This window comes from Coffea arabica, chromosome 1e (assembly GCF_036785885.1).
Source record: "Coffea arabica cultivar ET-39 chromosome 1e, Coffea Arabica ET-39 HiFi, whole genome shotgun sequence".
NCBI lineage: Eukaryota > Viridiplantae > Streptophyta > Magnoliopsida > Gentianales > Rubiaceae > Coffea > Coffea arabica.
In genome coordinates, this window is record NC_092311.1 from 166,686 (window position 1) to 191,109 (window position 24,424).

The 24,424-nt window shown below is 34.9% G+C and overlaps 2 protein-coding genes and 2 non-coding genes across 4 annotated transcripts; 1 reads left to right on the forward strand and 3 right to left on the reverse strand.

The window, feature by feature from the left end:
- Nucleotides 1–1,584: 1,584 nt before the first annotated feature.
- LOC113719470 (small nucleolar RNA SNORD24) lies at nt 1,585–1,677 on the reverse strand. The gene has a single exon (XR_003454900.1). It is a non-coding gene; the product is annotated as a small nucleolar RNA SNORD24 (small nucleolar RNA).
- Nucleotides 1,678–1,811: 134 nt separating this feature from the next.
- LOC113719384 (small nucleolar RNA R12) lies at nt 1,812–1,896 on the reverse strand. The gene has a single exon (XR_003454874.1). It is a non-coding gene; the product is annotated as a small nucleolar RNA R12 (small nucleolar RNA).
- Nucleotides 1,897–2,951: 1,055 nt separating this feature from the next.
- LOC113696972 (uncharacterized) lies at nt 2,952–8,652 on the reverse strand. The gene is made up of 7 exons (XM_027216355.2): nt 8,153–8,652; nt 7,905–7,981; nt 7,625–7,759; nt 5,403–5,457; nt 5,237–5,324; nt 3,962–4,060; nt 2,952–3,650 (listed from the first exon to the last, which is right to left on the reverse strand). Exons 1-7 carry the CDS (start codon nt 8,542–8,544, stop codon nt 3,534–3,536), a joined length of 963 nt encoding a protein of 320 aa, XP_027072156.1. The 5' UTR covers nt 8,545–8,652; the 3' UTR covers nt 2,952–3,533.
- Nucleotides 8,653–19,569: 10,917 nt separating this feature from the next.
- Nucleotides 19,570–23,169, forward strand: LOC113696980 (signal peptidase complex subunit 3B). Its single transcript, XM_027216367.2, has 6 exons — nt 19,570–19,779; nt 19,939–19,986; nt 20,984–21,046; nt 21,850–21,903; nt 22,719–22,805; nt 22,893–23,169. The coding sequence occupies exons 1-6, from the start codon at nt 19,654–19,656 to the stop codon at nt 23,016–23,018; spliced, it is 504 nt and encodes a 167-aa protein (XP_027072168.1). The 5' UTR covers nt 19,570–19,653; the 3' UTR covers nt 23,019–23,169.
- The last annotated feature ends 1,255 nt before the right edge of the window (nt 23,170–24,424 follow it).

Here is a 24,424-nt window from a genome sequence, read left to right on the forward strand (position 1 = left end):
CTATTTCTTGACTATCAAACTATTTTTTGTTCTTATTCAGTTATTCAATTAACTAATCAGTAGTCCCCTAGTCATTTGATCAAATTTTGCTCTCAATTTACAAAATAAATCACACACATGCTACTCACTTGTCAAAATTCAAGAATAAACACGTCCGCTAAACTTCTCAACTTGAAAGTAAAAAGTTCCAACAATCATTAAACTATTCTATTCGTATATTTTTAGCCGCTCAATTATTTTTTTGATTCAAAATGGCCACTCAACTTACAAATGTATGCATGAGTGGCAATTCCGTCCAAATTCAATGTTAATTCCAACGGTAATGTTTTGAACCAATTGAAGAAAAAGGAATGTTTTGAACCAATTACATAATCTACCTGCTAAACGTTTGAGGATTAAAATGCGAAAGAATTGCTATAAAATTTCCTCATGGTTCTAATTTTGATGATATAAAAGCTGGGTAAAATACTTTGTTTAGGACAGCATTATATGTCCTTAGCACAATTTCTTTTCTTTTTTTTCGAAAAAACAATCACCCTTGACGTGCTTAGTCAGTCCGACAAGGACAATAGCAATTTTTCGTATCATTGCCATCGAGCTTAGTTAGCCTGAAAGTCTTCCATTTTTTTTTAAAAAAAAAAAAACCCAGCAAGCTGCTGAGGTGACTTAGCTCGACAGCCAATTAAAAAAAAAAAAAAAATTTGCCCAACCTGCCGTGCTTAAACATTCCCCTATCGGCATTTGTGTGAATTTTTTTCACCAATAAACAAATGTATTATCTGGGCAATTAGCTAAACTCTCCTTGTATCCACCAGGATTGCAGCTACATGATTTTTTCTTTTTATAGCAAAATTTGAGATTTTATTAAGAACTGGCACTAAAGCTTTGTACGCAAAGAATAAGTCTCATATCTACACAATAATTATGCACTATCAATTTGCAAGAAACCATACTTTACTAAAGCATCCAAGAGGAAAACTCACACTCCAGCGCCAAGCTCCAATTTTCCTGTATTATGGGAAAAGTACCCCAATCCATAAATCTAGCAGAGGACACAGAAATCTGCTTTAAAATATCAGCATTCCTAGCTAACCATATATGGTATACCAAGACAGCAAAGGCCAAGCGTGATAAATGTCTTATCTAAATTTTCTTAACCGTGATAAATGTGTTATCTAAATTTTCCTTGTCCTTTCTATCTTCTCTAATGCTTTTCTTCCCTTTTTCCTTTTCTTCTTTCTTGAACTTATATTTCCTCCCACATTTTCTTGCCATCAAACTTGGGTATATTTGTTTTACAGGGCTTTTATTCACCCAAGTTACCTGTTTTTTCTCTTGCCTCAAATATATTTTGCACTCTTTCTGATTGGTAAAGATGAACTAGTTTCACAATTACTTTGTGCAATACTTTGTTGAAGGGAATGCTTTACAATACGTGGGTGATGCTTACCAGCTGCAAAAAGGGCAGCCATTCACCCTAAATTTTCCGCAGCATTACAAAGGACATTTCCATGAGAGGAGTTAGTGTAACAGGAGCTAATTGAGGTGCAGAAGTTTTGTGAAACAAATTTTAAAAGGGCAGTAGGCCTCAGAGATCTTGGTGGATAGAAAATCATCAGGTGGGTAGATAAATTACCCATCAAGAGTAGCAAATATCTATTTCTCACATCACAGGCCTTGTCTTTTAATTTCTGAAAATTTGCCAGAATATTCTACTCAGATGCATCATGTCATCTGTTCAATGCTAATATAGAGTGGGGATTAAAAAAAAAAGAAGAGCAGAAGACGATGGTGGTGTATGGTGGTGATTTGGAGGTCAGAAATAGCTGGTTGTTTTTTATCATTCTTACCGAAGGTAATCAATGGGAATCCGTCTGATTTTTTCATCATTCCCACAAATCACTACCATCACCCAACCACGGACTCAAATCTTTGCCGAAGCAACACATGGTTGCAAATCAATTTTAGTAGTAAGAGATAGTTTTGTACGTGTTATTTTTCTAAACTACAGATCAAAAGATACAAAAATTAGTAGATAGAAAAACTTTTTTTCCAAAAAAATTGTATCTACCTTGTCACCAAAAAATCCTAAAAGCATCAGAGGAATGATTTGGAGCTAAAGGTAGACAACACACTTACGTGCGCCAAAAACGTTCAGTTTTGCCCAACGATAGATTCCTCAATTCACTTGAGATACCACAGAGCAGTCGGAGGAACGAGGAATTGCAATATTAGGCAGAGAAGCCATAGGAAGCTCTTTGAATCCCAAAGAACTACTTTCTAGAATTATTAGCAAACATATAAATAGTTTCAAACTTTCAGGCTCAGCATCTGATCTATCATCCAGAAGAGAATAGTCTATCTACAAACAAACAAACAAACTCAGAAAGAAGCAAAGCAGTCAAGACCCGCGGCTCCTCAGTCCCTAACCTCTTCTTTGAGTGTCTGTCGTCTATTATTACTCTTATAAAGGCAGACGCAGCGGCAACCCGTTCCCCAAAACCCTAATTTGCCTAAAGGACGCCTTCTGTGCACCAACCGCTAAATACTCTGTCAACGAATGCTAAATTACATTTAACTCCCTTTATTTGAGGCTTCTTGAACGTAACTCCTCTCTACTTTCCAAAATTCTACCGGTACTTTGGAATTTTCCTTTTCTTCCCCCCCAGGTCCCAACCTTTGGTTTGAGTCCAAAGGACGATTTGGGTACCTATTCCTTATTCTAAATTAAAAAATGTTGTGCTTTTTGAGTTTCATTTGATATTATTGAGTAAACAATTGAATGTCAAATTAAATTTGAAGTGTTCCTTTAATTTCGAAGGCTTATAATGTCACTAAAATTTAAACTAATACACTTGTAATGTCCCCCAACATGCGATACCACATTTTACGCCCTAATACTCTGATTCAAATGAAGTCCTCATTTCTACAAAATAAAATAAAAAATACAATTCTCATGAACCATCTTCTGCGACTCTGTTTAAGGATATATTTTTTGAATAATTTTTTTAATACATTGACAGTGTATGCATAAACGAGTCTAGATGTATGACACATGTAAAATCTGATGTTCAAATTCAAATTCAGATAATGTGACATTTATCTTAACCCCGTTGATGCATATACTAACAATGTAGGACAGATTAACTCTGATGGGCAGCAAGTTTTATGGCTGGACAAGCCACCAATATACGCGCGTGTATATGTATAGTCTTGACTTGACAGCACAAATGCCAACTTACGGCAGTGGTATATTGGTACAACTGCGGAAAACAACATACACATCAATCATCGGTCTGCTCTCCCGTTCAACTACATTGTGTGTCCGTGGAACTCACCACCGGTTGTGATCATTTTGTGTGGCAGTTATACTCTCCATATGGCTTTCCAATGCAGATGGTTTGGAGCACAGAGAAGTTCTCCTCTTCGGGATTCTGCAGTTATCACTGTTCTTACAGCTGGCAGAAGGCGAAAAGATGGTCATTCTAGCTGCAGACCGTCTTTAATGCTAGCAGCAGACCGCCTTTAATGCGTCAACTACTGCGTTTCACTGCACTAGTCCCCTGGAGATCCTTGATGAAAGTCCTGAGGCAACCATTGATGATACGGGGTGCTGCTCCATCACAGAACCGTTTTGCTAGATCGACAGCCTTCAAGAATAGCTACATATTACTGGAGTTCATGCAACTGATGCAGAGAAAAAGATTAAAGGAAGAATGATCCTACAGGAGGAGTGCACACAAGCAATGTGAAAGATCTGTAACCATCAGATACTTTTGGATATTGTTCAGATGTGAGAACCATTTAAATAGCTTTTGCCACCCTTTTTTCTCAGGTGTATCATACATCATTCTGAGAGTTGGCAATCAGCAGATCACCTTATCTCTTCTACAGGTTAGTTTAGATACCTACTTCCTGTGAAATACATATCTAATCCACAACGGAAGGAGCAAGAATATACCTCGTTGATGACGATCTGATGCCTTGTCCCTAGAACTGCTATTTCTGACATAGCTAAGTGAAGAATTGAAAGCTCCAAAATTCTTGCTGCCGGTTCATTCTGGAGAAAACAGAATAAGTATATAATGGCATTGCCACAGAGAATACCATCAGCTCAGTATGTCAAACATCAATTTAAATGCATCTAATTCCAAAAGACAATTATGATGATAAATATTGACTGTTCTGAGAAGCTATAGTTATGTCAATCAACTAAAATATAGGAACAGGTAGATTTCTAAATAAGGACTGATAAGGAAAATTAAAGAGGCATCATCATGCTTCCTCCATCCCAAAAAACCAAAGCAAGCTTCAATAAACAGTGATATCTCATAATTCCCTATCAGTCTCCAGAATCTAAATTTTATCATCAAGCCTACGGGGTCTAGATATAAGCAGCTCCCAGGAACAACGCTTACTTATTCTCGTTTGTTTTCTTTCAGTGCAGGGCTATGAAGGGAAAGAGTAATGGCTTACAGGAAAGGACCTTGAAAATTTTTATTACCCAAACATGGTTTGTAAAATTAATCAGCGAGAGTGGATATAAAACAAAATGCAGAAGATCATTAACTACATACAGCTTAAATGAGCTGAAATTTGAGATCACAATACTGGAAGAACTCATCAAGAACAACGTACAGAGAGAGGGAGAGGGGCAACATGGGATCGGATATCCTGGGGTGTATGCATTATTCAGAGCGTTGGATGCTCTAAGGGGGCCCATTAATTTTCAGGGCACCCAACAGCCCTGCTGCACAGTCCCTACGATAGATAAACATGATCTTCCAAGGTCATCAAGATACTCCTACCATAACTAGGAAAAAATAAGGGAAGAAAGACTGATCTTTTAAGGTGGGAAAGGAAAAGAATGTTACTGCAAAAGGTGATCAGTATCTTATCTTTTTAAACAGTTTAAACTGACTCCCAGCATTTTATTGGGATTGGGAAATAACAGTTTACAAGCAACACAAACATCAACGTCTCACAGGAGTTAAGGGATCTTAGAACTTTAAGTTTCTTATTTGAGTGATGACAGCTATCCAACTCTTTCTTTCTCTGTGTACAGTTTCATTGTGCAAATAAAATACAATCTTGCCCTATCAGCAATAAAAGTCATTGTTAAGCAAATTAAAACCGCTCCCTTTTGCCTGTGGAGAAAACTCGTAAAGAATTTAGAATTTATAAACACCAATCTACTTGCTAGCTCCAAGCTCATCTAACAAATGGTATATCTAACCTTCCAATTAGGAGGTGCAACTTTATCAATAACAAAAACATGACTATCCCACTTCTCTGCAACTGCCACCAAAAGTTTCCTTGTGAAGCTGGAACAGAATTTTCACATTAAGAGAAAACTTAAACTACCTGGATTACTTAAAGAAGGAGAAAATTAAGAGGCATACCGCAGAATTAGTTTACTGTACACCAACTTTGGAGGTGCTGAAAGAACTTCTGCTTCTGAGAAATAATGAGCAGGATTAGCCAATGCACCAGGAAAGAATTTCATGCCAAACAGAAAGTGAGAAGAATGGTAAAGAGGGGAACAAAATGGGATAGTCACCAACAGAATGAAATTAATGCATCAGTAAACTTGTGGTAGTATCATGTAACTACAATCCTGCAACAGTGACATTAATTCATAAGGAAGCCTGCATGGTTAAGAGGTGTAACAGATTTCATCTTGTCATAGTAATCTTTTTTGAGAAACTTGAGAAAAAGGAAAACCAGGGATGTTGATGCTTTGGCTATAGCCTGATTTCAACCCAATCTTCTGAGTTTAAAAGTTCGAGCCTTTGAGATACAGGTTCATTTTTCTCAGACTAAACTGGAAAGCTATAAATCTGCCATGTAATTTCTTTCTTTTAGGAGGTTGACTAAATGGTAACTTCATGCCAATGTAGCTTTGAGCTGGCTATGTTAGTATACACATGTTGTGAGATACAAAATAATGATCTTAAGATGTATCTGCAGGTTTCCCTGGTAAATACTCTTAGTTTCTCTATTGCATCTCGATAACAACTTTTTCAGCCCATGCAAGGAAATTTGGGAGCTGTTTACGTACCACCCATTATAGATATGACATACAGAGGATCAGAATGAGACCACTAAGTTTTCTTTTCATCTGTTTCTCAACACATAATGCTATTATCATACAATCCAACAATTCAGATCAAGTTTATATGAACTCAGTTACCCTATGACTGTAATTAAAATTAACCTAAACAGGTGAAAACATTGCTGAAGGGTATGACCAATTGAAATTTTGAGCCCTGTATTCACTGCCTACAAACTCCTATCCCCATCTTATTTGCGACTGTGACTTTAAAAAAAAAAACTGCTAAACAAAGCCAGAACCGAAAACTTAAAAAGATCTGAATGCCAAACCTTATGCAAAGTACTTCTAACTAAGTTGCAGGTGTCATGACTCATGAGTAGAAGAAACCTGATGTGGACATCAAGGTCACGATGGACTCGAGGGTCAAAGAGCCAACTCGCTTCAAGTTCAAGTTCAAATTCAAACTCAAGAACTTGTTGGATAAGCCGTTCAAGTCAAAGAAAGCTCGTGCTAAATGGATTAAGGAGCTTGGAAGACAATGGCGTAGCTTGAGAAAGAAGATTAAATTTCTGGACTTAACCAGTGGCATTTAAATCTAAACGTCCGCAGTTTTTTCCTGTCCTTTATTTATTGTTTCGTTTTCTACTTAATTATTTAGATAGTTGTTTTAGTTAATAAAAGGCCAATTTTGTGTTAAGCCTTTGAGCTTAATGGCCCAAATGATTGAGTCAGTGGTTTGTTTGGTTTGTTAGGGTCCGGCCGATGGGGCTTAGTCTAGGTTGCTATCTTCTTTAAATAACATTGTAAAAAATGATAGTTCTACGGTTGAATGATTTTATGACATTGAACCTTTGAGGTTTTCTATAGGCTAGTGGAGACTCTTGTCTTTCAAATCTTGATTCACTTTGAGCGTATTCTTGAGTGAATTGAGTATTGTATCAATTTCATATTCACCCAAGTTCCATCCAAATTTCGTTCACCTGTCTCCTTACGAACTGGGGCTTTCCCATAGGAGAATTCGTATCAAAAGCATGCAAGATCAAGATCCTTGTCGAAAATCTAGTGCCACACCAAACTCGTTTACCTACATGAATCTAGAATAATATCCATGTATTCAACATTTCAAATTCCCCAATCTTTCTGCTCTCGCTAATTTCATAGTTTTTGACATTTTTATCTCTCAGTAAATGCGAGAAACGAAGGTCAGATATTTGAAACTAAGTGTCCTAGATGCCCACTTCCCAAATGTGATGATGAAACAGGTTTGAAAAATGTTTACTATGTGCTCAGCCATCAATGCCAGAAAAACAAAATTGTGCACAACTCCCAAGTGAGAGAAAAGAAGAAGAATCACAATAACTAGACATGAAAAAAGGCCTCGAAGAAGCCATGAATCCGACATTTGGAGTTGCCCATAGTCAAGTAGGTGCAATGCACACATAAAGGAACTACCAGTCAAATCATTCCAAAATTGTGAATGCAAGATGAAAGACAGCCAGCTGAGCGCTAAGGATAGAATGAAATAAGTATAGCTATATTTTCAAAGAATCAGACAAGTGGGAAGCTTACCAATTTCAGATTCCTTTTGATCGTGGAGGAGAAGCTCATCAGCTTCTTCAAGAGTGTTTGCGGTAACAGGTGGCCCTGCAAAGCTCATGTGGTTGTATTCTACCAACGACTCCTTGTCAAAATCATAACCCGGCTCTGAACACCAACACAGTAACAAAATTGGAGTTGATAAACCAAGGAAAGGCAATTAACAAGCAAAGGAAAGCCAGCAGCATTTTACGGGAAGCAGTTGGAATTTGTAGCGAAAAGAGTTGAAGATAAGAAAGCACGTATGATTTACCCCTTCTGGCGTTAATTCTCTTCTCAAAAAGACGAACAGGATCGGACCCTTCTAAACAGGAAGCATAAAGGATCAACCTATGCATAATCAATGTACAATTGACTTAATCTACAAGTATGCTACATAGTAGTATATCTCTAATCTTGAATAACAGCAACAAAAAAATAATAAATGAATAAAAAGGGCTTGCAACACAAAGACCACGAATGTTGTAGAAGATAAAGAATAATGAAAAAGGAAATGCATACAGAGCGAGCTCTCTGGCGGCTCTGGGGCTGCAGAACCTTCCGCTCTTGTCAATTTTGGGCAGCATATTATGGGTATCCCTGGGACTGGTGGCAGTTGAAGAAGGAGAAAGCGAGGTGTTGGAAGATTCCTGAATGAGTTGGTGGTCGTCGAAGTCGATAGCGAGGGCGGAAGGGGAGCGAAGCGCAAGAAGTGGATTGGGGGTTCGGGAGCAGGCGGGGCTTGAGGAGATGAGACGGACTAGTTCTGGAAAGTAGCAGTAGTTGAAGGTGGGATGAGGTTTAAGAAATGATATAGGGGTGAAGGAGGAGGAATTTGTAGTGAGGGATGGAGGCGAGTAGCAAGACAAGTATGGAGTGGAAGAGGTGCCGAGCAGGAAGGAGCTTAACACCATTTCTATTTCTCCGATTTCCCTCCTTATCCTTGCTTCCTTGTTCAGTTTTTCTTTCTTCCCTGAATTCGACAGAGTGGACTGAGCAGGATACACTTAACGGACCGTTAAAAAAACTTAAAAATGTGCAAGCGCTGCAACCAGGACACAGGCTCTCACGGAGTTGGGTAGTGTTCAAGTGCGTGCAACTAATAAAAGATATTTATGCCAAATTTTTTGACAATATTTGAAATCATTTTATGTTGTAATAGTAAATACTATGCAGGGATAGCCCGCGCGACGCGCGAGAATTTGGTGGTTGTAATTCAAGATAATTAATAATTATTATTTAATATTTTGTAGTATAGGAACTGAAGTATAATGATTTTATCATGTGATTTTAATAGAAAAAACATAAGTTATATAGTGAGTCAATAAAATAATGTGCAATGAAACATCCTTATCGTTATACTATGTAAGAATCCGTTGTGATCAATGTTATGTTTGAGTTTCAACCGCAAAAATAAGGGTAGTTTGAAAAGGTAAAAATGTTTAAAGTGCAATTGAAAATTATTCAAAAATCTCCTCTAAAACTTATCCAAGATGATAAAACATTTTAAAGTATCAATTGGACCCCTCATCTCTCGAATCTATATATGTTCGTGAAAGATCCCTTAAGCAATGCTTCTGATTTCTCCCTCGACTTAAGCTCGATCTGAATTATCAAGTCAACTTTATCCATCAATTACTTTGCGTCCAATCTAATCTAAAATAATTTTATTTTAGACAAACTATTTATATAATTTGGTGGGCATAATACGACTTAATCACATGTTTCTTATAGAGATAATAATGCCCAAAAATGATAGATAGATAAGAAACTTAAGTGGTCTTTTTCAAAGTTTTGTAGAAACTATTCAGATTTGGTGTTTTTTGCTAGGGGCATTTCTTTATAATCTCATAAATAAGTTCAAATCTGCATAAATTGTTAAAGATATGAATTGAAACTATCTTGATTATAAAAAAATTGGTGCAAATAATATTTTCTAAATTTGAAATCGTAGAAAATGGTAACTAAAATCAGAAGAAATTCCTCATATGAATTCGAATTGCAAATTAAAGGTAGAAACTGCTTAATGATATTTTCCAATGTTTACTTGTATGAGTATCTAATATAACAACTCTACTTAATTGACTCGTTTGAACTATGGATAATAGTTGCTTCAATCAAATCAAGAAACATTATTTATCATTGTACAGCATACAATTATGAGTAAATGAATTCATACAATGCAATCAAAATGGTGCTATAGCTAAAGCATTTAAACTCATCAAGTTCCACTGCAAATTCTTTTAGATAGCATAAAAAGTAATTTTTTTGTATTTGAAACTATATAAACAGTAGAATACAAGAACGAGATTATAACAGAGGAAAGCAAATAGAGTACAAATGACATTTTAGTACTATGTAGCATGATTAATTTTCTTTTTTAGTTTCAATGAAGTACAAAATTCTAAGTTAATAAATTTTACAATCATAAAATTCTCAATTAAAATAAACACAAGTTGAATTCCAAATCATATTACATGAAAAAATAACTACTTGAACCATACTATATCCATAATATACAGTGTCATACTAATTCTGTTCAACCATCAAAAAATTTGTCAAGCATTAAACTATTAGCAGAATTACCAGGCCTCAACTCCATCCCTTCTTGCTATGCTTATTGCAACACCCACGCCCATATGCCTATTGTCTCAAACCCTCAAGTTTCAATCGCTTTCATCGATTTTTGATACCTTAGTTTCAACAATACTGATTAGCGTTTTCAACCAATCTGAGACCTTAGAAGAAGATGTCAAGGTTGGGGCTTCTTTATGGTAATTGTCGGATCATACCCTTTTGTTTTTTCTTTTTTTTTTTTCACTTGGGAATTTGAATTCCTAGCTACTTGGTAGCAACAAGACATCGGAAATTCTGGAAATTCAAACTCCTTTCTTTCGAGAACTATCAAAATATATCATGCTTCTACATGATTTAGTTTGAGTGACATATAGTATGTGACGGTATGTGTAGGTGGTGAATCACGACATATGGAAAAATCTTTTTTCTTGGTAAAATAAAGATGCATTAAAACAAAATTAAAGTCTATAGAGTAATAGTTAAACTAAAGTCATCCGTGTATTGATGACACCTTTTTAAGTCTTGCAAAAGTAAGGGAAGGACAAAATCAGGATAGAATTAAAAAAAGGTGGAGTCTTCATTGATGCTTTTTCCCCAATTCACTAGCATGTCTGCTAGGGGTGTGCATTTGGTGCAAAAGCGGTAATTCGGTGCAATGAATTCGGTGAATTCGATTATTCGATCTATAGAAATCTAAACCGTTTTCAATTTCGAATTGGCCATAACCGAATTCATTTTGCAACCGATTTCAAATTCAAAAATGGTAATGAATTTGGTCTAACCGAATTCATCTATTAAAAAAAATTGATTTTTTAAAAATTATTACTTATTTGATCCCCAAATTTATTCATAATTTAACACATTACTTATGTTCTAATAATTTTGTGGTTTAATTTAATTGGCATTTATTTGATCACTTATACCTAGAATCCTTAGTCTATGATTTAAGGAACACATAAAAAGTGATTAATTTAAACTAGAATAAACCTTAGATTATACAATAATTAGTGATAATTTATTAATTTATAATTTACAATGATTAATAATAAGTAATATTAGTTACAAACTTACAAATTACAATGATTAGTGATAAGTTATATTAGTTACAAACTTATAATTTATTTCAAATCAAAATAAAACTTATTTATTTACATATGTTATTGTAAAAGTCAATACACTAATACATTGATTTGCAATTCACATGCATTCACTTACATTGATTTGCAATTCACATGCATTCACCTTACATATTTTGTCTTGTCTATACTTAAAGTCTTAAGATTAGTGAATAGATAATATGAATTTTTATGTTAAATAAGTAATATAAATTTAGAGCACACTAATACTTGCAAGTTACAGATTACGCATTCAAATATTCAATAATTTAAACATGAATGATCAATGATATATCAAATTACCAATATCTAAATTCTAATTACTAATTATGTTTATTGTTTAATATTTAGTATTATACATATATGTATTAATTATTATCTAATTCTAGTCATGTTACTCATGTATAAAATAATAAGTAGTTATCTTATATTGTTATGTATTACTATATATTTGTATTATTATAGTCCTATAACAATTAACAACTACTAAAATAATATATTGTATATTATTATATATTATTATTATTATAAGTACAGGATATGATGATAATACCATATACTAATTATTATTAATAGCATTTACCTATATAATATAATAATATATTAGTAGTATATGCTAATACTAAATAGCATTTATCTATATATTATATAATTTTATATACCAATTTGGTATTTGAATGCGGTAATGCGGTACCCTATTTCAATTACCGAATTTGAATGCGAAATCGGTTATTACTAAATTCATAATCTCATTACATATTTCATACCATATTAGAATTCGGTAAATTCGGTATGTACCGAATTTGTACCAAATTACTAAATACCTGATTTCAAATTACCGAATTAAATTTGAATTCGGTTATGAATTCGGTATGAACCGAATTTGCTCACCCCTAATGTCTGCACATTTGTTTGCTTTGCAGTAGTTATGGTAAAAACATAACTGCTGGAATGTAGTCAACAGATCCCTGGAGTCAAGAACAATAGGAGAAAGTTCTTGAGAAATAAGGTTATTTGACTTAAATAAAGAGATAATACCTTGGCCGAGGAGGAGAAGATGATAAAATTGCTTTTCTGATTATTTTAGAAAGTGAAAACATTATCTCAAATCAGAGACAGAATCTCTAGGATCTACTAAGGAAAATAATACAATTAGTCAGTTTTTGGAATTAGAAGTATAAAAAAGCAAACTATATGGAGTTCTTGAATAAACCACTCATCAGAACAAAAAAACTACATTCGAAGAAGACAAACCCAAAGAACTCACCTCAATTTAAAGGAAAAGCTACGTCTTCCACCAAATATTTAATAGCCATAATAAAACCAAAGAGGTGAAACCGAAAAAGAAGAAAGGGTATCGGCTTAACATGGGGGCATAAATATGATAATGATTGTTTAAATAATAATTAAGTTAATTAATTGTAATTAAAATCCAATTATGTAAACATCCAATTAATTCCTTAATGGATGAGAAAGGTTTTCAGGAAATTGGAAGGTTTGGATGTTAGTATAATAAATGATTAAAAGGGCTTTTATGTAATTCTATCAAAACACAAGCTTAATTCAGTTGTACTTGATACTCAATTTGGCACCAAACATTGTAACATACCAAACCTGTCCCTAACCTTAAATGTCTGAAAGGTTATATAAGTAATTATAGTGAAATTAAAGTTGTAATGACTTGTACTCAATACTCCAATTACACTTCAAACACTCTAACATTCCCAAAATAGCCCCACACTTGCGGTTGAAATCGAAAAATCGTCTTTGTCCTAAACTCGTTCTTATATAGTATAAGGATGTAGAAAATTTACTAAAATGAAATATATAAACAACAATTTTAAAAGTAAAAGACGAAAAAATATTTTGAATAATTTTCTCCAATTCAGCGTTATATTGTTGGTTCATGAATTTTTTGTCCTGCCTTTTTTTTGATTGGCTAAATAAGCACTCAATAAGTATATGAGCACACAATTTTATCTAATTCAGCGTTATATTGTTGGTTCATGAAATTTTTTGTCCTGGATTTTTTTGATTGGCTAAATGAGCACGCAAGAAGTATATGAACGGCTTTGTGGGTCATTGCAGCCCGCAAGTGTTTTGACGACGTATAAGATGATTGCAGGCTAACAATGGGCTTTGTCAGTTGAGTGTTTTTCTGGATTTGGCATAGGAACAGTCAACAGAAAATTTATCCGGATCGATTTTGTGCAATTTACACTAGACTTAATTTAGTTTACGTACGACATAACTCAATTTGCACAATATGTAACTATAGAACAAATTTTTATTGGCTCCACATAACGTGTGATAAACGATCTACAAGATAAAATCTGAATCTTATTTTTTTTTTTTTGTGAAATCTTGGCCATCAACCGTTCATACAACCATTCTTGCCCCAAATCCGTGCTTTTCTTGGCCAATTCAATTATTAAACCCGTAAATGATTCGAACGGTTCAATCACTGAGAGTTAAATGGAGCATTTTTTTTAAGAACTATCTGGGCAAAAAATATATTTGCTCTTGCTTGAACACAATAAATTTGACGGGAAAAAAAATTGACTAGACAATTTTATCCCTCAAACCCTAGGCAAAAATGACATTTCTATCCATATATTTAAAGCAAACACAAGACATTCAAGACTGGTATGCAAGGGTGCTATTGGGCTTGATGGAAATTGAGTTCAACTACTACTGTGACATGGACTTCTGGTCTACTACGACAACAAAGAATGTAACTAAAACTAGGAACAATTTATCATGAATTCCCATAAAAAATATATAGTGAATATATAATTTGAAAAATAAAAAATTGATGTTATTGGATGTAATAAGTGGGAATAAAATAAATAATGGCAATTAAAGAAAATTGCAATGTTATAACAATAAATAAGCAAAATACGGAAGCTATGATGCCATTGATATATCATTTCAAGTCCATTTCTTCCAAAGGTTAACAAAGGAAGAAAATTCCATATGTTATAACAATAAATAAATTAAAAGTGGAACTTATGGTGCCTCAAATATATGACTTCACGAGCATTTGTTCCGAAGATCAAAACAGTAAGTGAATTACGAGATTGAGGTATGAAGAAAAAGATTCCTCCTTCTTGAAAGTCATGATCAACAACAAAAGCATTCCAATTTTGATGAAATTTATTTTTTGTCATTCCAATGTTGTATATCTCGTTTCCGCTTATTAATACTATAGATGGTATCTTGGATTCTTGTAACTTGAAACTTACATAGTATGGAATTTTCTATCAAAACAATTAACTTATAAGAACAAATAATTTATAATATCAACAAGAATGGAACAAATAGGTGACGTGCACTGAAATTTTGAACAATGGTGTTATGTACTTTTCAATCTTAAAAACACATATATATAATATATCAAAAATAATTTTAAATATACAAAAAGATACACCACTACCACCATTACTACCACCAAGGACCAAAAACACACCATGTGACGACCCCACATTCCCCTAGGGCGTACCCCAGGGTTTAGCGGACTGCCTGTCCAACTCTCGCCATGACTCACTCACTATTTCGGATAATATTATTCACAACTTCTTAACGTAAATAAATCAACAGTTTAAATACATTCATTTTTGTCTCAAACTTCCATACAATCCCAAATACATCAAAAGATTGAGCGACTAGTGTGAGTATAATTACAAAATTTTAAAAAACTAGACTACGTTAATTTGTACAAGTCTCACGCCTAACTCGTACCTCCTGTAAGGAAACAAAACTAATAGAGTGAGTTAAAACTCAGTGAAATCCCAAATAGCAAGTTGACCAATAAGTACAAGTGACAATATCGTAATAGTAAAGTAGCGAGCATTAACAAATCAAGAAAATGAGTAATAACACTTCGGATGACCAAACATTACATATTCAGCATTTCATGTAAAAAGATACAGTTGCTCTTGTAAATTAACTCCACCATAGCTTAATCATATAGTAGTTGACACTCCGTCAACTTTCAAATAAGGTAACTAGTCCAGTAGTACACCACTTAACTCCAATCTCCGTCCACCAACCAAATCCCTTACCGGGCCCGAACTCCAAGATAAACACTGGTGATAATACTCGAGTATACCGATTAGTCGACAAGATAACACTTCACTCGACAAAAACTAAAGACTCAGGGTTCGTTATCGAATCAACCAAGCATTTGCCGGCTCGACTCGATTAACTAGCCACAGGGTTTCTGGAATTCCAGACAAGATACGAATCATATGCATATACATCAAATCACTTTCGATCAATGAACAAGAATATGACACATTATGATAAGTGCAATAAAGTACACTCTTACACGATCAAACCAATCACATATCATTCGATCACATTGGTCACGTTCAGGTATTACTCCTGGTTTGGAGTCCAAATTTGCGATAAAACATCATTTAAGAGTTTTGAAATCAACTAAAGTTCGAAACTTAAGCATCTCGTTTAACGAAAAACAAGTAATTGAAACTCATTTGGTTTCATGTTCTAGAAAACTCATGTTCGCTCTTTTAGTTTTGGTAATAAAATGAGTAAAACTTTGAAATTCTCATTTGAGTCGAAAAAACGAGAATAACGTATTTTTATTGGTCGTTACTTTGATTTTTCCCAATGGTACGACTTTCAACCAAATTCTAGCTTATATATCTCTACGAAAGTAGACTCGAATACCCTAGATAAATCAAATTCAATTCGTCCTCAAATCTTCGCCCAAGTCCCGGCTACACACGCCTAACCCTCGAGTGAAAATTTGGGCGGCACGCCCTTTGTATTTCGCTATTTTTTAGCCATTTATAGTTTCATTATTTCCTCAATTCAACCCCAACTTCACACATAAATAATCTTAACACAATAGCCCTTCAAATAGGCTCAATGTCATACAATTACAAGATAAGTCTAACAATGCGACCAAAAATCAATTTTAAAGGCAAATAGCAAAACAGCAGATTTGACGTCTTATAGCATTTTGGTTACAAATGAAGCTACGCTTATTAGATTGGGGTACACTTTATGCCGTTTCGAAGCTAAGACAGAGACCTACAAGTCTTATGAAGACATCGACAGCCAATTCATTTATTTTCAAGATCAAAATGTGCAATTTCAGATAAAACAGAACACTGCTCGCGCAAAAAGGGCATTTGGCAGTCAGGGATAATTCTGTCATTTCGTATGTTACAGTACTTCGATTGAGTTGAAATTTTACAGACATCTATATAACTCTACTCCCTACAACTTTCATGTTTTGACCTAGACCTGATTCAGCCTCTATCATACTCAAATATACAGGTCAGAAATAGGACAGATTGGCCTACAATTTCTGGAATTTGATGATTCAATGCTTGAAAATCACATTTATATCTTGAATCACTACCCCAAATCCCTATCCAAACTCATCAACATCATATACTAGATAACAACAATAATCACAATTGAAATATCAAACCCTAACTAAACATTCCACCATGTCATACAAAACTCAATAATTAACCGTCATAAACCAAGATTAAGAGTTTCTATCCAAACTTTAGCAAGATTAAGAAGAGAAAAAGAAAAAGCAGCCAAGATACCTTCCAAAAAGTGCTTGTAGGTGAGAACCATACCCCTTTCTTCCATAACTGTTACCACACAAAACTTCCTAAGTACTAAAATGAAAGTTTAATAGGTTTGGATTGGGTGATTTCTCTCAAACTAAGATGATTCAAGGTGGAAGTTGGAGTTTTCTCACTTGGTTTTTTCTCTCCTCAAGTTCGGCCAAAATGTGCAGAAATGAAGAGGAAATGAAGTGAATTTGGTGATAAAAATGAAGAAAATTGGTTGGTCAAACAACCCTTGGATGGTTGCCACTTGTCACTCCAAGATTAAGTCTTAAAGTTGTCTTCCTTTTCCTTTATTTTTAGTCAACAATTTCGGCCCTCTCAAGGCTGATTAAGAGGTTGATATTTATGAAATAATAACAAGGATATTAAGGTAACAAAGTGGTGTATTCAATCGGTAGCGAACGGTACACGTCGGTTCAAACCGATTTTCCTTAAATCGCGTGTACTAGGATTTTAATTTATGATTCACTCACTTATGATTATTACTTCTAAACATACATTTTTTATTATCTAAAACTCACTCTTAATCACCAAATTGAATACACACTCTATACCGATTATTCACTCTACCAAAAGACGCAAAACCCTAATTTACGATAACAAGAAAACGAAAGAAAAAACACTTGATTCTATATTTGATTGCAATTATTGAGGAAGTGAATGAGTAGTAAGGTTATTATAAAGGAATAAATTTCAAATAAAAAGAAATTTTAAGAAAAATATGACAGACTTTACAAGTCCTCACACATCACCGCCCCTTCCCCCTCTCTCCTTCCTCCTCCTTCTTCCCTTCCCCTTTCTCTCATCTCCCTCCCCTCCTATCCTCCTTCCTTCCCATGCCTCTTTTGCTGCCTCCCTCGTCCTCACAATACCCTCTCCCATTGCGACCAAATTTGGTCATGGGCGAGGACCATTTTCTGGTCGTGACTCACGACTAGAGAGGGGGGAAAGGGAGAGGGGTAGCGGGAGAGGGTGGGAAGAAGGGAGTAAGAGAAGGGAGGGTTAGGGGAGGAGGAGGGAGGAGAGAGAAAAGAGAGGAAGAAAGAGAGGAGTAAGAGGAGGGAATGAGGGAAAAGGAGGGAAGAGGAAAAATGAGAGGGAGGAGGAGGGAAGGGATGGTGGGGTAATGGTGGATGGTTGTAAGATTTTATAAAATTTTAAATATATTTCAAAAATATCATTAAAAATATATACAGTAAAAGTTTTTCAACTATATTATTATAATAAAATATTTTCGTTTGAATTAATTGTTTTTGGGGTGTTTTTGAAAAATTTTATTATAACAGAGTTTTTAGAGTATATTTTAGGATATTTTTAAAAATTATTTTGAAATATTTAAGAGTAGTAGAGTTTTTAAAATATATTTTGAAATATTAAAAAAATTTTAAACTATTTTTTAGAGTAGCTTTTAGAGTACTTTTTAAAAATTTTAATATTTAAAAAATTAGTTTTTGAAAAATTAAAGGATCCAAACATAGGGCCTGTTTGGAACCTGAGTTTTTTGGGAGTTTGTCTAAAACTTTATTGTAATGTACTGTAGAAGTTTTTGAAAAAATTTTGTAGAAATTTTTGTAAGGTGAAAAATTTTATAAAAGTTTTTGTAGGGTGAAAATTTTTTTTTTCCTTTTCTGTTTTATTTTCCTTTTCTGTTTTTTTCTTTCTTTCTTTCCTTTTTCTTTTCTTTCCTCTCTTCTTCTTCTTCCTTCCCCCTTTCCCTTCCCCGTTACCTCCGTCACCCCTAGCAGCAACTCCACAAATGCCACCTCCCGCCACCCCTCTCCTCCCTCTGTCCCGCCACCCCCATCTGCGCCTTCGCCCTCTACCCCGTCATCTCCTCCCCCACCCCTGCAAAAGCTCCCCCGCCACCCCTCCCTCTCCCTCTCCCGCCACCCCTGCAAAAACTTCCCCGCCACCCCTCCCTCTCCCTTTCCCTCTGCCGCCACCTGAATTTTGCAGCAATAGAAATGATTTTTTTTTCAATGTTCTATCTCCCTCTCCTCTCCTTATCTTGCCGGCAGAATAAGCAGCAACAGCAGAGTGCGATTTTTTTTTTGTTGCAATTTTCCTTCTCCCCAAGCTGCGGGAGGGGGAAGATGGTGGGGAAAGACAGAGGGAAAAAGGGGAGGGGGGAGGGAGAAAGAAAAAAAAAAGAAAAAAGAGATTTTGGAAACCAACATATCGGTCAAAGGGGGAGGGGAGGGGAGGGGAGGGGAGGGAGAGGAAAAAAAAAAAAAGAGGAAGGCCGGCAAAAGTTGGCCGGAATAGTTACCGGCGCCGGAAGCGGTGGTGGAGGTGGTGGCCGGTTGGGTGGGAAGGAAAAAGAAGAAAAGTTGAAGGGAAAGTTTTTTGTGTATTATTTTGAAGTGTGTAAGTAAAAAATTTTGATAAATTTTTTGGGGTTCCTGTACCAAAAGTTATTAAAATACTAGTAGCTAAAAAACTTGGTCAAAAACTTCACTTCCAAACAAGCCTATAGATACAGCTTATTAAACGGGAGCAGAGTTTTTCGTTTGCTTTGTCCAAATTGTTGCACCACTGCACCAACAGTGTAAGCAGCAGTGATACCGTGTACGCACGCCTACAGGCTACTACGCTGGGATTAATAGCTGGTCCCACCGCTAAAACCCACGAAGGAGAAAGAAGTAACATCAGAATTCACCACCAAAGAAGAAGAAACTGAGAGAGATAGACAGAGAGAGAGAGTGGGGAAAATATGCATTCAATCGGGTATAGGGCCAATGCGCTGCTTACGTTCGCCGTCACCATTCTGGCGCTAATGTGCGCTATCGTCTCTCTCTCCGACAACCTCAACTCTCCCTCTCCCGCCGCCCAAGTTCAAGTAATTGTGACTTACCAAATCATTCCGATTTTTACTTCTACCTTTGCCCTTTTTTTTGGGGTAGATCTGATCTATCCTGTAGTTATTAGACTGCAATTGATAATTTTTTTTCTCGAATTTCACCGTTTCTGATTATCTGATTATTCTGTGGCGTTTTAGGTATTGAATATTAATTGGTTTCAGAAGAAACCCGACGGGGATGACGAGGTATTCTTCTTTGTATTTTTCCCCCTCTCGTCTTGTTCTTCACCCTACATATGTGTTTCGCAAGTCAATTGGGAAAATCTATTCTATTCTTTTGAGTATTTAGTTCTAAATTTCTAGTCACCTAATGACCTGAATCTTTTCGATTGCATAATTAATTCTCGTAAATATACTTCGTTTGTTTATTTGAGTGTCCAATTTAGCTTGCATTCTATTCCCACCATCAACTAGTTTTCTGATTGAATGGGTTTTTAATTTTGGCTAGGGTTTTGGAGTACACTAATTGAACGCTATCTTATCTTAGACGGCCTCTTTTCTCAGGGCAATGAATTTGTGGAACATTTGAACTGGATTTCATGAACGTTTAATCTATATCTTTATTTATCGATAAACGTGGGGTGGGCAGGTTACATTTGCAGACAAGCTTATGAACCCATATATTATCTAATGTTCGTTCTATCTTTCAGCAATACCCTAAGGTGATCATCTTGGAAATGATTGTTTCATTTAAACCAAATTGATCACGTGTTAACCGTGATCTCACTCGTCTTCCCTGTCCTCACTCCTAGCTCCTATAAATGCTTAACAGAGTTGTCTGTCAGGTTACATACAAATTTGAACCAAAAAGAAAAAATTGTCGGGTTATTTTTTCTGATTACTTTCTTACGATGAAAAGTTTTGTTTGCTACTAGCCAATTTCACAATTGAGTGACAGTTGCATAGATGACTAAAATTTCTTTTCTGTCGGACAAATTAAATGGGCCACTAGTTTTGAGCCCTATGAAATAGAGAATAGCAAATGGAATTAACATTATTGATGACTGATGGAAGTAAAAGATAGAACATCTTCAGTGTTGCCTGTCTCGTCAAGTATCTGATCTTGGGTGTAGCATAAATCTTAAGGAAGCTGTTGAGATCATTAACGGAACAAACTTATATGAAGGAAGGCAATCCTTTAGGTTGCTGCTGTCTAATGTGTTTGCACTTTCATATTCTGCAGGTCAGCTTGACATTGAACATCTCTTCAAATTTACAGTCATTGTTTACATGGAATACAAAGCAGGTTTGCCAGCTCTTTTTGCTGTAGATCCATAATTTTAATCTGGTGTTAGCATCATTGAGCCAACAAGCATTATTTCTCAACATATCTTGTGTCTTTTCTGCCTTTTTCAGTATATTATAAGGGTTCTAATTTTTGGAGGAGAAAATAATTTAGTGAGGATTGTGCTTGAGGACTGCAATAAGGTATTTATCAGGGGTAGAAAGGATGGATAGCCACAGTAGAATGGGGGAATATTGACAAAAAAAAAAACTAATTCTAGGAATTTCTTTTAGTAAACTTAATGGATACCCACAATGGTGGATCTGACCCAACCTCAAAAGCACTCAAAAACCCTTCACAACTTTTATCAAATTCACATATCTCTATTTGAAGGTGTACATATTTCTTAAAATGTTTTCCGTTGTTGTCTAGAATCTCCTCTTACTGTGAAAAGTTAGATTTTCCAAAGCATAAGATGATTCATGCTGTGACTCTCAGACAAGGTACAACATAGTTAGCACTGCAATCAAACAGGTGCCTGTGCACTGAATTCCTTAAATATGACTAAAAAATGATAAAGCTAAGTTTCTACTCAAATAGACTTCAGCATGGCCTCTTAAATTATGATCAAGTGCACTGTGAGTTAGATGCTTGAGCAATTTTTGAAAATCTTTAGTTTACGATGAACTCTTTGCTGTTAGCATCATGGATACTGAGTTAAGTTCCTGTTTCTTGTATATATATATCAGGATGGTGTTTTCACACTGCAGCTACATGTGATTTTTATTGCCTAAATAAAAAGAAACTTTATTGTTTATATGCAGGTTTTTGTGTTTGTGGCAGCTGAATATGAAACTTCAAAAAATGCATTGAATCAGGTACCCATGTTTATGTATATGTTAAGCAAAATAGTACTGATATGTTTCTCTTGCGCTTGCAATTTGGCATCTGGAGTATGCCTTGCATGTTTGTAACAAATTCGTGTAACAGTAATATCCATGCAAAACTGGTTTTGGCAATTTTGAATGCCACAAATGTGTGTTATGATCATAAAGATAAGTTAATTTCTGGCTTCTTGCATCTGTCATAATGCCATTTAGTGCATCTCCTCACCTAATTCTTCTGCTTTAGTAATCTTTTTGCTATCTTCACTCTTTCCTGTGAGTATAATTTGTCTTACCCTATATCTAGCTTAATGGGATGAAACTACTGCTTCATTGCTCGTCCAAGCATTGTATGTTCAACCTGAAAGCTTTAAAAGCTACCCCTTGTGACTCATGGTGGTAGTTCTCTTTCATGCTCTCTCATGTTATCTGCTTTGAGCTTATTAGCACCATAAAAATATTAAACTTTGATTGTCTTAATCGTTTTGCTGCAACCATCAAATCGAAAATTTGCTACTGGTGAGTGAGTATTCTGATATAGCCTCTTGTCCCGCTGCACCTTTTTCCTGAGTATGAATAAACCCATCCACTTCCCCCAGGGCTCAATGTAAACTTGTCTCAGTCATCTCCACTGTTGTTTCTTGGAAACTGACAGGGTCTGGCCTTTGTGTTTTAACTATTCTTGCTTATATGAATCCTTTAACGGGCTTGGAAATTTATTTATGTTGACCTTGTACTTATCGGTCCTAAATAAATATATATATATATATGATGAATGATGATGACTGATTTAAATGCTATAACCGAAGGTATCTTTGTGGGATGGTATCATACCTTCCAAAGAGCATGCAAAATTCTGGATTCATACCACAAACAAGTATCGTTTCGTTGATCAGGTATTGTTGTGCTACTTTTATTGGATATTTGAGTTTATTTCCCCGATCATTTGTTAGCTGAATGTTTGTTCGTGTTTGTATGTTTAGGGAAGCAATCTCCGGGGTAGGGATTTCAATTTGACATTGCATTGGCATGTGATGCCAAAGACGGGCAAGATGTTTGCTGACAAAATTGTGATGTCGGGGTACCGGTTGCCGGAGGCTTATAGATGAGGAGTGACTCCTATTTGACTTGCTGTACCTTTAGCTCTCCCTTATTGGGAGGTACAAGTGCCCAAAACAAATCAACAAAGGGAAACAGTGTCGATTTTGAACACAAATCTTCTAGAATTTGATTCCATCGAAACTGGATTTTTAGACTTAATTTGATTTCTATAGTCTTGTAAGCAACCCAATTTAGGTCTTGTTAATTGTTAAAGTAAAAAAAATGGAAAATGAAAAGTAAACAGTAACGCAATGGGGAGAATTAAAATAAAAAAAGGAATTGCTAGAACGCTAAGATCAGTCTCTACACCGTAGCAACAAAGTAAATAAAATCTCGAATTCCGAACATTCGACTAGAGTTTATTACCATCTTACCAACAAAGCCAAAAAAAGAAAAAGAAAAAAAGAGTTCACCGCTTAGCATGAATGAGATGCGAATTACATGACCCAATAAAAGCCAAATCTTGGAACGGTTACTAAATAGCAAGGTTAAGCCATAAAGAGCGAACGGCATTTTAAAGTGGGGCTTGCGAAGTAAAGTAGTTACAATTCAAGAAGGAAAATCATGCCGGATGTAAACTAGTTTGCTCCTCGATAGAGGAGAAAGGGTATGAGTTAATTTGGTTGCTTTGTTGCACTGTAATTATTTTCATCTTGAAAAGCATCTCAACTTTACAAGAAAAAGAAAAAAGCTCTTTAATAGTGTTTGTATCTTTGGCTCGGATATGAAACGTTAAATCACTTAAAATTATTGAATGATTCACAATATTTTTTTTAAAGAAAAAAAAACTTGCGATAATCTACAATCATGAGAATACCTTTTCGCACCAACTTAAAAATAATACAAACAAGGTTATATATAATTTTTTAGCATGTTGTATCTTTCCAGTATTCACACCATCGATTTGGAAAAAAAAATTGAAAATTCAAAAATATGTAACTTATTTATATAACTAATTTATAAAATTTCTTATATTAACTCAAAACACTTTACAGTAAATAAAATATTATCTTTGTAACTTGCAAAAATTTCAAATAAATTTTCAAATATGGTATTTAAAAAACACACTATATTTTGTCCAATTAAAATAAACCTTCATTTGTTTTTCATTTGTTATTAATATACTTACGTTTTAAAATTATGTTTAAATTGGGTTGTAAATGAAACAAAAAAAGTTAGAGTAAGAGTGGTAAGTGAGATTTTGCAAAATTTAAGAATAACAAGCGAAACTTCAAAAACTTAAAATTATCCCAAAATTTGGAATAAAAGTTGACCACGGAAAGGTCAAAAAAAAAAGGTTTTGAAAAAGTGCCAAAATCTTGATTACTTATGAGCGTTAATCTAACTTTGTTGTGTTATTTCCGGTAATTTCGGTTGTTGAAAAATAAAAGGGAATGGGACTGGCCGACTGGGT